Source organism: Cryptotermes secundus, unplaced genomic scaffold (assembly GCF_002891405.2).
Source record: "Cryptotermes secundus unplaced genomic scaffold, Csec_1.0 scaffold33, whole genome shotgun sequence".
Lineage (NCBI taxonomy): Eukaryota > Metazoa > Arthropoda > Insecta > Blattodea > Kalotermitidae > Cryptotermes > Cryptotermes secundus.
This window is the reverse complement of record NW_019727088.1, coordinates 1,810,966-1,825,371: the sequence shown is the minus strand read 5'-3', so window position 1 is coordinate 1,825,371 and position 14,406 is coordinate 1,810,966. Positions and strand designations below refer to the sequence as shown.

At 40.8% G+C, this 14,406-nt stretch overlaps 1 protein-coding gene across 3 annotated transcripts in view; it reads left to right on the top strand.

Moving 5' to 3' along the window:
* The first annotated feature begins 3,257 nt into the window (after window positions 1-3,257).
* LOC111864276 overlaps window positions 3,258-14,406 on the top strand; it is a 16,051-nt gene continuing 4,902 nt past the window's right edge. The window contains exons 1-3 of one of the 3 annotated variants that reach the window (XM_023851407.2): window positions 3,258-3,344; window positions 5,680-5,806; window positions 11,195-11,347. In XM_023851407.2, coding sequence (XP_023707175.1) covers window positions 3,309-3,344; window positions 5,680-5,806; window positions 11,195-11,347 — 316 coding nt within the window. In that variant the 5' untranslated portion in view covers window positions 3,258-3,308. Of the gene's footprint in view, window positions 3,345-5,679; window positions 5,807-11,194; window positions 11,441-14,406 lie in introns of all 3 variants that reach the window. The other 2 variants (XM_023851405.2, XM_023851408.2) reach the window with 2 other exon arrangements.

The window sequence follows — 14,406 nt, the reverse complement described above, 5'->3', positions numbered from 1 at the left end:
TTTCAGAATTATGATACACTGAACCCGCAACTTAAAAATTTTTAAGAGAATATCAGAGGTGAAGGTAAAGTCCCTGTGCTTAATTAGTTAAGCATTATGCCATGAAGACATGGGGGTGTGGAAGTACAGCTCCTCCTCCAGTGACGGCACTAGATGGAGGTGAGTGGGCAGATTCATGGCCCTGCTACTTTACCCCCAGAGAAAGTGCCACCAATACCCAATGGATAAGAGGCTGGGTGGGCCCCAGAGTCAGTCTGGATTCTGTGGAGAAGAGAAAAATCTTGCACTGCCAGGAATCTAACCCAGGTCTTCCAGCCTGTAGCCTGGCGCTATACCAGCTGGGCTATCCAAACAACAGAGAATCAAGAGAATGTAAAACTGAGGTAATGGATGTTTGTTAAGAAACATAAAACTGATATGTGAATTAATAGTTAAATAAATCCACAGTGTACTGTGTTCTTAAAAATTTACTCTAATTACTTCAATGTTGTCAGATTAATAAGAGGTATATGATTAGCAGGGCCCAGATTTTGATGACATGTTATCTTTTTTCCTTGTATCCTATGCGATGCTCTTAAATGTATAAATCTTGGATATGATCTGCTGGTTGCAGAAATGTAAATTTTAAACGTAATTTTTGGTCGTTTTTTGACATATCAAGGTTTAAGGTCATTTTTTGGTAAATTTTTGCACTTTTAAGGGTATTTCTTGTCATTTTTGGCCATTTTAGGGAATTTTCTACATATTTTCTGAAATGTGAATAACATGGAAGTGAACTGTTCTTTCTCTTTCTCCTTTAGGTCATTTTTCTGAATTTTTCGGTCATTATATAGGTCATTTTTTTAAATATTTTCAGGTCATCAAAATCCAGGCCCTGCATATTACATTTTTGGGTCATATTTTAGGTCATTTTTCTGGATTTTATAGGTCATTTTTTAAATATTTTCAGGTCATCAAAATCTGGGCCTTGTTGGTTAGGCTATTGCTTTACAAACTACAGAAGTGAAGTCTGTGGTGGATGAACTAACTAATCTTCAGTTGGTACTCAGCTTCCTGTTATCGAGAATTATCTCTTGTTTTCGTTCAGTGTTCCCTTCAACGACTGATGTGGATGGTCTGGATCAGTGATGTTAGTCCATCCATTCAAAACAGTCATCACAGAGGGCTGACAATCTTTATGACTTTCTGTCAATCAAAGTAGTGCACCCTGCTTCCCCTTGGAACCTGAAGGTTCATTACCGTTTCTACAAGAGCTCTTCACTTGTCCCTGTCATGAGCCAGACATATCCAGTCCATATCATCCCATCATATTTCTCAAAGATCCATCATGTTATACTCCCACCTTCATCCAGGTCTTGCCAGTGGTCTCATTTCTTATGGCTTTCCCACCAAAATCCTATATGCATTTCTCTTCTCTACCATGCCTTGCACCTGTCACTTTCCTTAACTTGATCATTCTAAGATTACGTAAATCATTACAACAATAGGGAGGTTCTATGCTTATGGTTGCTTATGAATTCAGCCATGGTGCCGGTTGCAAAGAAATATGTTGATATTTTGCAGATACCTCTAAATTCATTTGCATAATACATGTCTCTTGTATGAAACATATAGCAGAAATATGGCAGCCATGCAAATTGTATAATGATAATAGGCCATTTCAGCTAAGCATGTGACATATTGACTGGAAAAATACCCCTGGTATATGTTGGATTGAAGACAGGGAGCCTGAAAGCTGTGGAGGAAAATATCTGTCTCTCCCATGAATTGAATCTTGATCCCCCGGCCAGCTAGCCCATGGCCCATTATTATTATTATTTGGGAAGAGGTTACTACTAGTGTGAGTTCAGATATGTACTGTTTATATTAAATTTGCTGAATGTAACTTTAAATATTCGCACATTGTTATGTATGTAATGGTTGACTTATACAAAACTTGCGGGTATTAACTATTTCCATGCCAAATTTCATGCAGTTTTTCATTTATCAATTTGAAAGTGAAATATAAATTTCATATGGTCACCATGTTGTTTTATAATCTACAAATGTTACCCATATAAGAGTGCATTTTTTAACCTCTATCACCATGCATCATTTCACAAACCTAGAGTAATTGCCCCTGGTGTACTCCTACTATCCGTTGTGTTTTTACAGTTTTTACTGACAGCAGGAACTTCCCAAGTGTGAGGTTCAGGTGGCCTTTGATAGCATAACATTAATACTACATTTCATTGATGGGTGGGGGTTAAGAGATTCAAAAAGTGAAAAGAAGGGACAAAGATGGCAAAGGACAGTAGGCATAAATATGTAATTAGAATTGTTACACGTCACTTTGGAGTGTGCCAGATTAGTCGTTGCTAGACACACAGCCTAATGATCTAGGAAGATTGCCATGGACCATGGGTACCCAGCATGATGGGTCAAGCCAGGCTCCCCCCTGGGGGAATAAAAAATCAACCTTAATACCCGCATTTTAAGTGTCTTTATAAATGTTCTTCATCCAATTTTTTTTATTGCTAGTGGGGTGGGGCTAAGTCCCTTGCACTGTGGCCACTTCTGGCCTATTGTATCAGCCCCAGGTGATAGGTGAAGGTGATTGTGGAGCAATTGGTGGAATGAAGATTGGCAGGGGAAACCGAAGTACTCGGAGAAAACCTGCCCCAGCGCCACTTTGTCCACCACAAATCCCACTTGACCAGACCCGGGATCGAACCCGGCCCGCCGCGGTGGGAAGCCAATGACTAACCGCTTGAGCTATGGCGCGGCCTTTCTTTATCCTAAATACTATAAGGCGATTAATAAAATACCTTTAAGCTTAAACATAATTTTCTAAGCAAATTTTCTGCCCACCTTGAAAAAGAACTTAGGGGCGCCCTTAGAGGTCTACACAAATTGGTTACAATATTCAATAGTAAAACTACAAAGAATGACAATCCATGAAGGTGTTGGATATAAAGCACCATACTAGATGCAAATAAGCATTCAGCTTCACGTTCAGGCCACTGTGCCTCTTAGGTGAGGTGCTAGGTTTGCCTCGGGTTACCGCCCAGACGATATTTCAACACGTCGTCCAGCCCGCAATGCCACGTTACTGAGCTTCATGTTCACACAGAGGTTGCTTGCAATAATTTATTAAATACAGCAGCATGAAATGCACGAGATCCATCAGGTAATGTGACGGGGCGTGGGGAAGCCAGTTGATTGCCTGGCAGGGTGTGGTCCGTTTTCCGGCCTAACGCCTGCCAGCAGGTAGGTAGTCTGTTTGTTAAAGCGCAAAGTGCACGAAGCATCTTGTACTGAGCATCGGGATGTCTGTTTCCACATGTACGCCATATACCGAAAAGGTTAGTTGGTTTCTATTATTGTGGTTGTGAACTGTAATTACGTATCGCGGATTATTTCCTCAAATCCCAATATGGAAGAAAGAATGCGTGCTTATAGTTGGCGTAAAGGTTTATATTTCTTAAAAAACATCCATTACACCTGAAAGCGTACATGATATGAACTATTTATGTAGTATTTATCAGGGAAAAGAGTGGTGGGTTTGTTCAGAGCTATCAGGCGCGACGAATCAGTACGCGTAATCCCCTGAACTGCTGATCGTCTTTCACTTAATCATTTGGCTCACGGGGAGACTGTGCGACCTATTTATATAAAATCACTCCGTTTTTTTTTCCTGGGTTATGGTGTATCAGAAATGAAAAAATGATACAACTGGTCATAATATAGCAATATTTTAATGTTTACGCAAATTAGGCCTATGAACTTCAACAGGTTTTCATCACAGAATTTCAAATTAAAGTTTAAAGATGTTCCGGGTCGGTCACCCAGTAGAAAATTGCCAATGTTTTTTTTTTCTCCCCGTTGGCGTTTGTGAATTAACCAAGTGGCTGGTTATTGGCTGGCCTACCGGACTTCGATTACCTACAGGGGCAAGAATTCTTCACCATGACGTCTGTGTCGATTCTGGGGCCCTCGAAACCTCCTATCTGCTGCATATGGTGGGTTTTCCTAGGGAATAACGCATCCGGGATGTGAATATGACCACTCAGTTCATCTTGTGCCAAGTTCAAAATTCATTGATCCCACACACATCTTTATTATTGATTATATGGGCAGACCCAGACGTAGATTGAAGTATATTATTAAAATTGACTTAAAAATATAAGACTTGAAAATGTGGAGGTGAATCGTCTGGCTCAGGATAGGGTCAAGTGGTAGGCTGTTTTGAAAACTAATGAACTTCGAGTACCTTGAAGGATGACGAATTATGGAGTATCTGAGCGACTCTCAGTTTCTCAAAGGGACTCTCCTCCAAGGAATTAGTGATGTTGACACATACGAGTATGTTGAACGACCTTATAGCAAACAGCACAGTACGAAATAAAGCGTCTTTGTTGCCTTGCTGCAATTTGGAACGACAGGATTTTATCTTTGCATTGTGGAATATAAATACGAGTATAAGGGAATCAGATAACTACACGAGAAAAGTACTGTATTGACCCAAATACAAGGCGATTTTTTTATGCTGCTACATAGAAAGGAGGGGTCGCGTTGTTTTGGGGTCCTTATACGGTTTATACATTATTTCACGGATCCTGCTTCGAGTAAAGTCCGTCATATAATTTTACTAACTTCCTCAGACACTGATCATTGTAACCACGATGATTTACTTTTGATTGATCATTCATCTCTCGAGCTTAAATAAATGTTATATTCAATGAACATAAAAATCAGTCATTCAAGTAATGCCACTGGCGTTACTGGAAGTACATGAATGTTTAGATCAATCTATGAGCCGGTTGTTCAGAAAATGTGACAGCCTCGAAGTCTCACAGCCCCGTGGGACTCCACGATCTGTTACAGGGATAGCTTTTCTCTTTTACCACGTCATTAATGCGGAAGACAGGCATGGAATCGAAGAGCCACTTATATTTATCATGGCACTGGACGGAAAGGAATGTTCCACTTCACCCTTTGCTCACCTCTACCCATCGAAAGCCACAGGAAAAGAGTTTTGAGAATAATGGGTAAGATTTGAAGCAGATGTGGACGCAACGGTGAAAATGATCCAAAAGTCCCTGCTGTGAACTGAGCCCAGTCTTTGTTTCCGACCTGTCTCATCTTCATGTTGCTTTACACTTGAGTAATGGTCTTATGACTTAATAATATTCTCATACAATAAATATTTTGTACGGGTTACCTGGAAATTCTTCGTGTGCATTTATGTGTCCTCATACAAAATCGAAGAACGTAATATGGGCGAAATGCCTCAAAGTTTAAAATTTTTATGGCTTACAGTGTTAAAGTTGAATAATATAAAACCTGAAATTATTAAAAGGAATGGAACCGAATTTAATGTTTCATACTGCAGACATGTTCTGTGAAACTGATTCCTTCCATCTCTGACATTGATACCTGCAGCGTATTCTGCTGGTTATCTCTCCTTCATATTCTCTACGTCGCATGTTCAAATTTTGGCCCGGAGTCCTGTTATCTTAGATGAGATAGTTCGTGGCTTTTCTCAGTCCCTCCATGCAGAAACTGGGATAATATTTTAAAATAGTCCACTACTGCTACCTTCTACACCATTTAAAACTTATTCTATCATTCGACGCTACATGACCTTATCAGTTGTATTTAATATCAAAGAATAATTATAAGCGTGTTCCTTTTTAGGATTGCCTGGCGGGAAGTACTGTTCAGTCAGCGACCGCAAATGATGAATGGCTGGAGACACATGTGGCAGCTGGGTTCAAAGTTTGGCAGATCATGTTTCTTTGCTTCGCGGGTCTCCTGACGTTAGGTAACTTCATCTTGTATTAATTCCAAATATAGCAAAATATTCTCTTAACCTGATTAAACTATGTACTTATATTTGTATAGAGCCAGGATAGCGCAGTCGGTATAACGACTGGCTGCAGGCTGGACGATCAAGGGGTCGAAGTTCGAATCCCGGTGGGGGCAAGAACTTTACTTCTCAAAATCGTTCAGACCGGCTCTGGAGCCTATCCAGCCTCTTATCCAGTGAGCTCTTTCCTCCGGAGTAAAGCGGCCGGGTCGTGAAGCTGACCTCTCACCTCCAACTAGTGCCGAGGTCAAGAAAACTTGGGTCTATACACCCACTCCCCCATACGCCTTCATGACATAGTGTTTAATTAACTGAGAACAAGGACAACTTTACCTTTTACCTTTACTTATATTTTTATAACTTTCTACATAAAAGTTGCAATGGCTACATATTAATTATTGTTAACACTGATTTTTGCTGTAATATTTAATTTACTCTCCATATAACGAAGAGGTAATATTTTAGAAGAATTTGCATTAGCGAATAATCCTGATTTTATTAGCCGCTGACGTAAGTCCTTGTTTCATCTCAAATTTATTTTCGTATTGTAAATCCTGTTAATCACTTCCTGGAATACGTTTCGATTATTTGTTGGGAACCAGGATGTAATATAAAAGGACAACTCGTCCACTTGTTTTGTATGAGTGTGATATGTGGTCCTTTATTTCAAAGAACACAAATGACAAGTTCTGAAAATAATTGGCAACAGGTGAAAAAAAATAATGAGTAATTGGGGATATCATCCAATGAGGAATTTTGTCATTTGTACATATCACATAATTACTATTAGGACACTAAAACCTGGGAAGCTTAAGTAGATTAGATATGTGTCTATTTAACTAGGACGTGGAATTGGAGGAATTCATGTACAATTTTGGCGGGGAAACATCCACTCAGAAGACGAAGAAGTGCACAAGTTATGATGAATCTTAAAGTGACTGATTGTGCGGATGGGAGGTCATGGAGATGGCACAGGGTCGTTTCCAATTATGTTCTTCTGTACGTGTATTAGCGGTGTTTAATTTTTGGCTTCTGCTATGTTAATGCAAGACTAAGATTCGCTCATCAGGCTGGGTCGGACTGTTTCAGAGTGACCGCCGTCGGTTAAACGTCGAGACAATATATTGTATTTGAATAAATTGAGATCCCGTACCTACTTTTATGTTTTTTTAAGCATACCACTTTACATACCCTTACTGTGTCCAGAAGCTTTGACTAATACATTAACAATGATAATTACAACTTTCAATTCAATTCGTAAGGGGCCGCCTTTCAGTAATCTGAAGATTTAATAATGCCCACTTTTTTTTTCCACTGTTTAAAACACAAATACTGCATGTCAAAACTTTCAGCACACTTATATTATAGATGCGCCAGTACGTTGTTTTGCTATGACATGCAATATTTCTTAATCCTTTCTCTCGTCATCATGATAATTTCTAGACTTAAAGTCTTTATGCAGACGGAAGACAGCATACTTAACTGCCAAAAGCACATAACACAAAACTGACCTAAATCGAACATATTGTGTTTGGGTTCCAGATAATCAGTAAATGAATTTAAAGTCATATAAGTATTTTAATCGTCATTTTACACTAGTATTTCTACGTCATAGGCAGACCATGTCAACTTTTAATAATCCTGTTGGTTCCACGACGTCTGCACCACACGTTCTCCTTTCTACTATACATACATTTCCTAAATCTCGAACATTCGTAACATGATTACTTTCTATATCTTATGGTTATTGCCGTCAACACGACAATAAAACTGAATATCTTATGGTGAAGATAAAAACAGATGTTGATATGTGTCTTACTTATTTAATATAAGCATGGATTTCTTACTACATATTTCGACCTATGATTTAGGTCATCATCAGGCACCTTCTATGATCTATAACTCAAGTTATTAAAGTCAGTTGTCCCAAATTGGATCCATATTGTGCAACTGGTGTCTGTTGTTGCAGGCGAATACTTATTTGTAGAGTGATAGTATATCTATATTACAAAGTTATAATGAAGCTTATGAAAAGTAGTTACAATTTAAAATTTATAAGTTAAATATAACAAACACAAAATATTTTCCCACATTATATTTATTATAGGAGTTTAAAATTATTAGCACCTTCTTTAATTTTGGATGTTTATGCTATAGGAAACTTAAACGTCATCGTACTGAAGACGTGCCACATTAGTCGTTTGCTTGCTGATGTTCTTAGGTGTTGTGAAAATGCTGTGTGATCGTGTGCCTACGTGCTGGTTGGGGTCTTCGTGCTACCTTCTGCTTTGTAGCTTTTTACTGCGAGTGATGTGCTCGTAATTTCGTGTTTTCTTCCTGTGTTTATGCTGGACTGAGATAGGACAGTTAGGTGTTCCAGTATTAGTGAGCACTATAGTTGCCCCCTGTTAGTGTGGTGTTATTCGTGCAGCTTCACGATTCCAGGAACTTGCATTTCTGTCGACATTTTTATTTAGCTTTATTTCTCGACTACATTAATTTCTATGTCCCTGTTCTGTAGTTCATTCTATATAGCGACTGGGTTAGGGGCTGAACGATCGAGGAATTTCAGTTAGATTCTCGATAGAAGCAAAGAGATTTTTATATTCTCCAGTGTCCAAATTGGCTCCAGGGCCCACCCAGGCTCCTGCCCGATGTTTCGGTACACTTTTACCGGGGTGAGGCTTTCGGGATGTGAAGATGATCACTCACCTCCGTATACTCCCGAATTAATAGTGCATGGAGCTACACTTCCACTCCCTCTACATCTTCATGCCATGGTATGTAATTAAGCTCGGGGACAATTTCACTCCTTACGTTTGTCTTTCTATCCATGGAACAGTAAAAGTGACAAAGGGTCACAGTATTAATGACATTAGAACAACGGCACAGGGAAGATTTTAAGTTTCGCAGACAGTATTTTACTTATTCCTGTTCATTAGGTTCATTACGTTTTCCTGCCCCCAGATTACTGGTAAAGAGACTTTCTGAGCAGTTCAATTGTCGATACTTATCCTGAAGATGCAACGCCTTGCAACTCGATCCTGTACTAAGCTAGTTCAATCCGGTTCACGTCTGTATCGATTGCCTTCAGCCAGTGTCGTAAACGGATGACTCGCGGACCCACAGTTATCTGCCAAACCAGTGTAATTAATTCAGTTGATCTTTAACTTTGTATGTGGATATTGAAACATATAACCCTTTTCTTGCATTTTGAAGGCATGCGCTTTAAATTTAGGACAGAATAGCAGCTGTCCTGACTGAATTATTCTGTGGTTCTGCCTGAATTCTTCAGCCATATTTTGTGATAAAGAAGGGCAGAGATTTGCTTAGGGGAGTGGAGGTGTAGCCCTACAATTCTACATGGAGATGAGTGGTCAGCTGCATGCCCCGGCAGCTCTATCACATGGGAAAAGACGCTGGTACCTATCAGATTGGAGGCTGGATTGGCTTCAGAGATTGTCTGAACGCTGTAGACTAAAGAAAAATATTTTGCCTCTTGCATTTGGAAGAAATGAGCTTTTAATCTAGGACCAAACATCAGCTATTCTGACTGAATAATTTAATTGTTCTCCATATTTTTTCCAGCCGTTTTTCGGGATAAGTGAAAGGTAAAATTGTGCTTCTGGGGGTGGAGGTTAAGCTCCACCATTCTTAAACTCGATGAGTGGTCAAGTTCACGCCTCGGCCGCTATATATCCCGGGAAAGAATCACCAGTACCCATTGAATAGGATCCTGAGTGGGATCCAGAGCATGGCTGAACGTTGTGGAGTAAGTTTTGCCTCTGCCGGGAATCGAGTCGCGGTCGTCTAGCCTGTAGCCCGTCGCGATACCGACCAAGTTATCCCGGGTCTTCGTATCTTGGGATACCAACATAAACGACACCACGACGGCTTCCTTTTAACTCTATCATAACCTATAGTTCACACTTTTAGAATTCTTAATTCAATGTTGTACATGATGTGCAATAGGAGCAATAGCGATAAATATGAGTAAAACGAAAAATATCAAAATGCAAAGCCGAATATTATTGTTGCAATTTATAAAAAACTAGGCCTACATGGAGCCAACTCCTTCTTCATAAGGCAATAGTAGCTCAGCTTGTCGAAAAATTACACGTTCTATATGGTACCTGAAACTCTGTGGCTTGACCGAGCGACGGCCACTTGTCGGTGAAGTTAGTGCCAACTTTAAAGGCCGCGACATAGCTCAAGCGGTTAGTCGCTGGCTTCCCACCGCGGCGGCCCGGATTCGATCCCGGGTCCGGTCAAATGGGATTTGTGGTGGACAAAGTGGCGCTGGGGCATGTTTTCTCCGAGTAGAGGGTGCCGCGTGGTCAGCACAACGAATCCCCACGGCTGTTAATTTCGGTTTTCTAGACTGGAACTTCTATTTCCTTGAAATAGCTCCTCAGTTATCCTCACGAGGTTGAGTGGACCCCATTCCAGATCCACTATTTCCCAGAAAATCTGGTAGCGCCGAGAATCGAACCCGGGCCTCTGAATGTATAGCCAGGAACTCTGGCCACTAGACCACAGAGGCGGTCCCCACCAGACTCTAATCTATGATTTTCATCCTCCTTCCATTTTACTTTAAATCAATTTTAATAGCATGCTCCCATCCAAGCATAGGTTTTCTGACGGGTGTCTTCCATTCAGGTCTTCCTTGTATGCATTTCTCATCTTCCCCAGGCGTGATACATTCCAAGCATTTCATCCCCTTGATTGATCACTCTTACAGTGTCCGGTAAGGAGTAAACATTATAAAGCTCCTCGTCGTGCAACTTTATCCAGCCTCCCGTTACTTACTTTCCCTTGATAAATCCAAACATTATCCTCAGCACCCTATTCTCAAACACCATCAATATATTTTTCCTTGTGGTCAGAGACCATAAAAAAGTGCCACTGCACGATTTCGTGGCTAACCCCACGAAACACGTGTGTAAAATGATGACGTTATGGACCGGAGCCTGGGAACTGTCCAACATTGCTCATGATTGCACAGGTCTACGGTTCCTACACTTCTCTGTCGCTGTCAGAGTCAAGGCTATATGGCATGAAATAGTAGGATGAATGATGAGCTGTGAAGTATCTGGAAGAAAGCGGTCGTGGTCTAATCGATGTGCCATCCCAATATTTGTCTATAGGAGCTGAAGAAACCCACGAAACACCTGTCAGGATAGCCTGCGTCCTGCCCGAGATCCGAACTGAGCACCTCCGGCATACAAGTCTAGATTACTGCCACTACATCAACCCGCTCTATTCTAAACTTACGTGGGAAATTATTAGTATTAGTAGGCCAATACGCCACGCTCACTCTACAGAGTCTTCTGCTGTTTTCAGCCATCTTCCTGTGCTGCTGTATCCGGTTCCGGATACCACGAACGAAGCAAGAGATCGAGGCCGACTACGTGAGGAAAAAACTCACCAAGAAGTTTCAAAAACATCTTCGTGTAATTCAAAATTCTGAGATGGACGACATGGATTTGAAAAGAGGTACAGTGCAGCCTTGCAGTGACTTCGGTTCCCGCGCATGCGTGATATCGACAGTGGGGCAGGAGGCACACATACTGGAGATCCAAGATCATCGTGAGTTAATGATGATGAGATCAAGTCCATCTCCCACCTACAGACTGAAACGCCACATTCCCCTAATACGTTTTCTGCTATACAGTATTCCATAGTTCACTTGTCGATTTGTTTATTTCTTTTTAATCCAAATATATAAACGCCCAATGCTTGTAACTCCATCATTATTTTGTCCTCATGCAAAGCAAATGTTGTTAGGAGTTATATATAGGACCGCCAGGGGGCAGTGAGAGGTACTTAGCTTCGTTCGAGACTGCACTCTCTGTCTTTGCCCAGAAGAAATTTCCATTATTGATGGGGTGCATGTACAATAAAATGTCGATTTTATGTAAAGAGTTAAACAGTGGAGGTCATATCTGTAGAAACTGTAGCTAGAAGTGGAAACTGCCTGTTTCGAAGGTTCCGGCCATTCGGTACATTTAAGATCATTCAGGATAATACAGAAGTGCTTATTAAACCAATGGAAGTTCACAGAATGTACATGGAAAAACATTAATTGTATTGCGGTGATATAAAAATAACAGCCATCAGAGAAATTAATAAAATACCTATTAGTGTTTGTTTTGTACCTGAGCGCCAAATTACTGTCACATAATTTTATAACTTGTAAAGTTGTAACTGAAATAGAAGTACAAGTATAAATCTCGTGTAGTAACGAACTAGACAATGACCCTTATGCTGCCCCGTTACCAATTGAAAATATAGTGATCAGGTATCAAAGTTTGTTTTTATAGAAATGTATGCCGGAAAGAAATCCTCTAGCAACAGTACAGCACAGTACATGTTATTATTTCATCAAGACTAATATTTCAGTACAATTGTAACTCTCATTCCAGAATGTTCCAAATTTTTCAAGTTAGTTGTGACAACCAGTTGTCACGTGTTGTGTATGTCACGCGACAAATACCTTTACGTGGGTCTCGGATTTAGCGAATCTTTATTGGACACTCACACTTACACGCCTTACAATTATTATCACTGGCAGAGTCACTTGACTTCTGGCCCAGTACTCCAATGCGACGTCTCAACTATCCTTGACCGTGGCTGGATCCCAACTGTTTCCGGCGACGGCTGTCTCAAGACTGTATCGTATGGCGACTAGGTTCCGACTGTCTTCTTGTTGTGCCGCCTCGGGTTTCGTGTCCACTGAGGTCGGCTCTTCTTCTTCTGGACGTTCCTCCATCTCTTGGCAGGCCAACGTCTCATCGCGGTTGTCGTTCACCCTTTTGTCTCTCATGGCGGCCATCTCTTCTCGCCATGCTTTCGTATCGGCCTCCCTTTCTTCCTTGTCGGCTCTGAATTCCTTCAGCAGCAGTTCCATCATCTGCTGTATGTCCATTCCTGTCGATCACGTGTGTAAGTCCAGTCTTGTAAATCGCAAAATATCTTTCAACAATTTCCCATTGAAATATCAGTGTAATTCACGCTGGTCTTATGTACAGTGTTATCAGTTCCTGACATATAAATGAAGACATCAAGTGTAGTATAATACAATAGTTTTGGAGATGAAATACGCGAGACGACAGACGGACGGATTAGACCTATGCACTGTGCTACCATTTTACACATTTCCTACCCATGATAGAATTGGCTTCACGATTAGCTTATATATACTCTCTTTATATATATAGTATAAATAATGTGCCGTTTTTGTGTGTTGTGTGATTATAGACGGGGTGTGGATTGATTATTAGCTTTACTGATCAGTTACATGCACCACTCGGAACTACAATTTATAGATCACTTACACATACAGGCGAGTGTCCTCAGTCTGTTACATTCTCCACTAACCGTTTCCTGGCAACGGCTTCTACCGAGGGAGATTCTTCGGCTTCCCTCACTCGGGTTCTCTTGTCACATCCACCCGTACAGAACTCCTGTCAACTGACAACTCAACAAACTAGGTCCCAGGCTGGTGGCCATTTCACACCAACCTACTGGCCTTCTCTCTACAGGCTGAATTCCAATTGAACTCCCAATCATCAATCAGCTACTTCACGTCACTTCACTCAGCTGAACTGCTGACAACTCTTTCGGAACTCGACTGACCCTGGTTGTAACATTTTGGGACGAACCACATAGAAAACGCCGTTTCCATTGTCATAGTCCAACAATATGCGATAGTTACATGGCCCGGCTCATAAAGAAACACACACACACACACACACAGGGTGAGTCAATGAATCGGTCGATTTTAAAAACGTTATGAACAGTAAACTATTGCCTTTATTTGGTTTTAACACATATGAATACTGTGTAAACATAAAAGCATTTGGTTTTTCCCAATGAACTAACCGAAAACAGAAGTATATTTCCAAAAAATAACGTCCGACAGATGACCACCATTCCGCTGTAGGCACTCGGTAAGTCTCTTCTTAAAGTCACTCTTTACTCTTTGCAGCATCTCTACGGGAATTCGTTCAACTTCTACCGGAATTCGACGTTTCAACTCCTGAACTATGTGGGGTGCGGGAGCTTTCAAAACTTGGGATTTCAGATATCCCCAGGGAAAAAATCACATTTGGAAAAATCAGGTGACCTGGTTAGGCATATGCTGTCCCCATATCTGGAGATAACATGGTTAGGAAACAGGTTATTCATAGCTGCCATGGAAGCTCGAGCGGTGTGGCACGTAGCCCCATCTTGCTGGAAAAAAACGTTTCTTCTTTGACTGGTAGACGAGAAAGTGCAAGAGCTAAGAAACTCTCCAACATGTGAACGTAACGTGGTCCAGTTACAGCCCTTTCCCACTCATCTTCAAAGAAGTACGGGTCAATAATTCCAAAACGAAGATAACGCGCACCGTACTGTGACTTTGGAACTGTGAAGTGGTCTCTCATAAATTTCCTTGGGGTTTGTGGCTGACCAATAGCGGAAATTTTGCTTGTTAACAAACCCCGATAAATGGAAATGAACTTCATCGCTCATCAGTAAGTTGTTAACGACATCTTGGTTTTGATTAAATA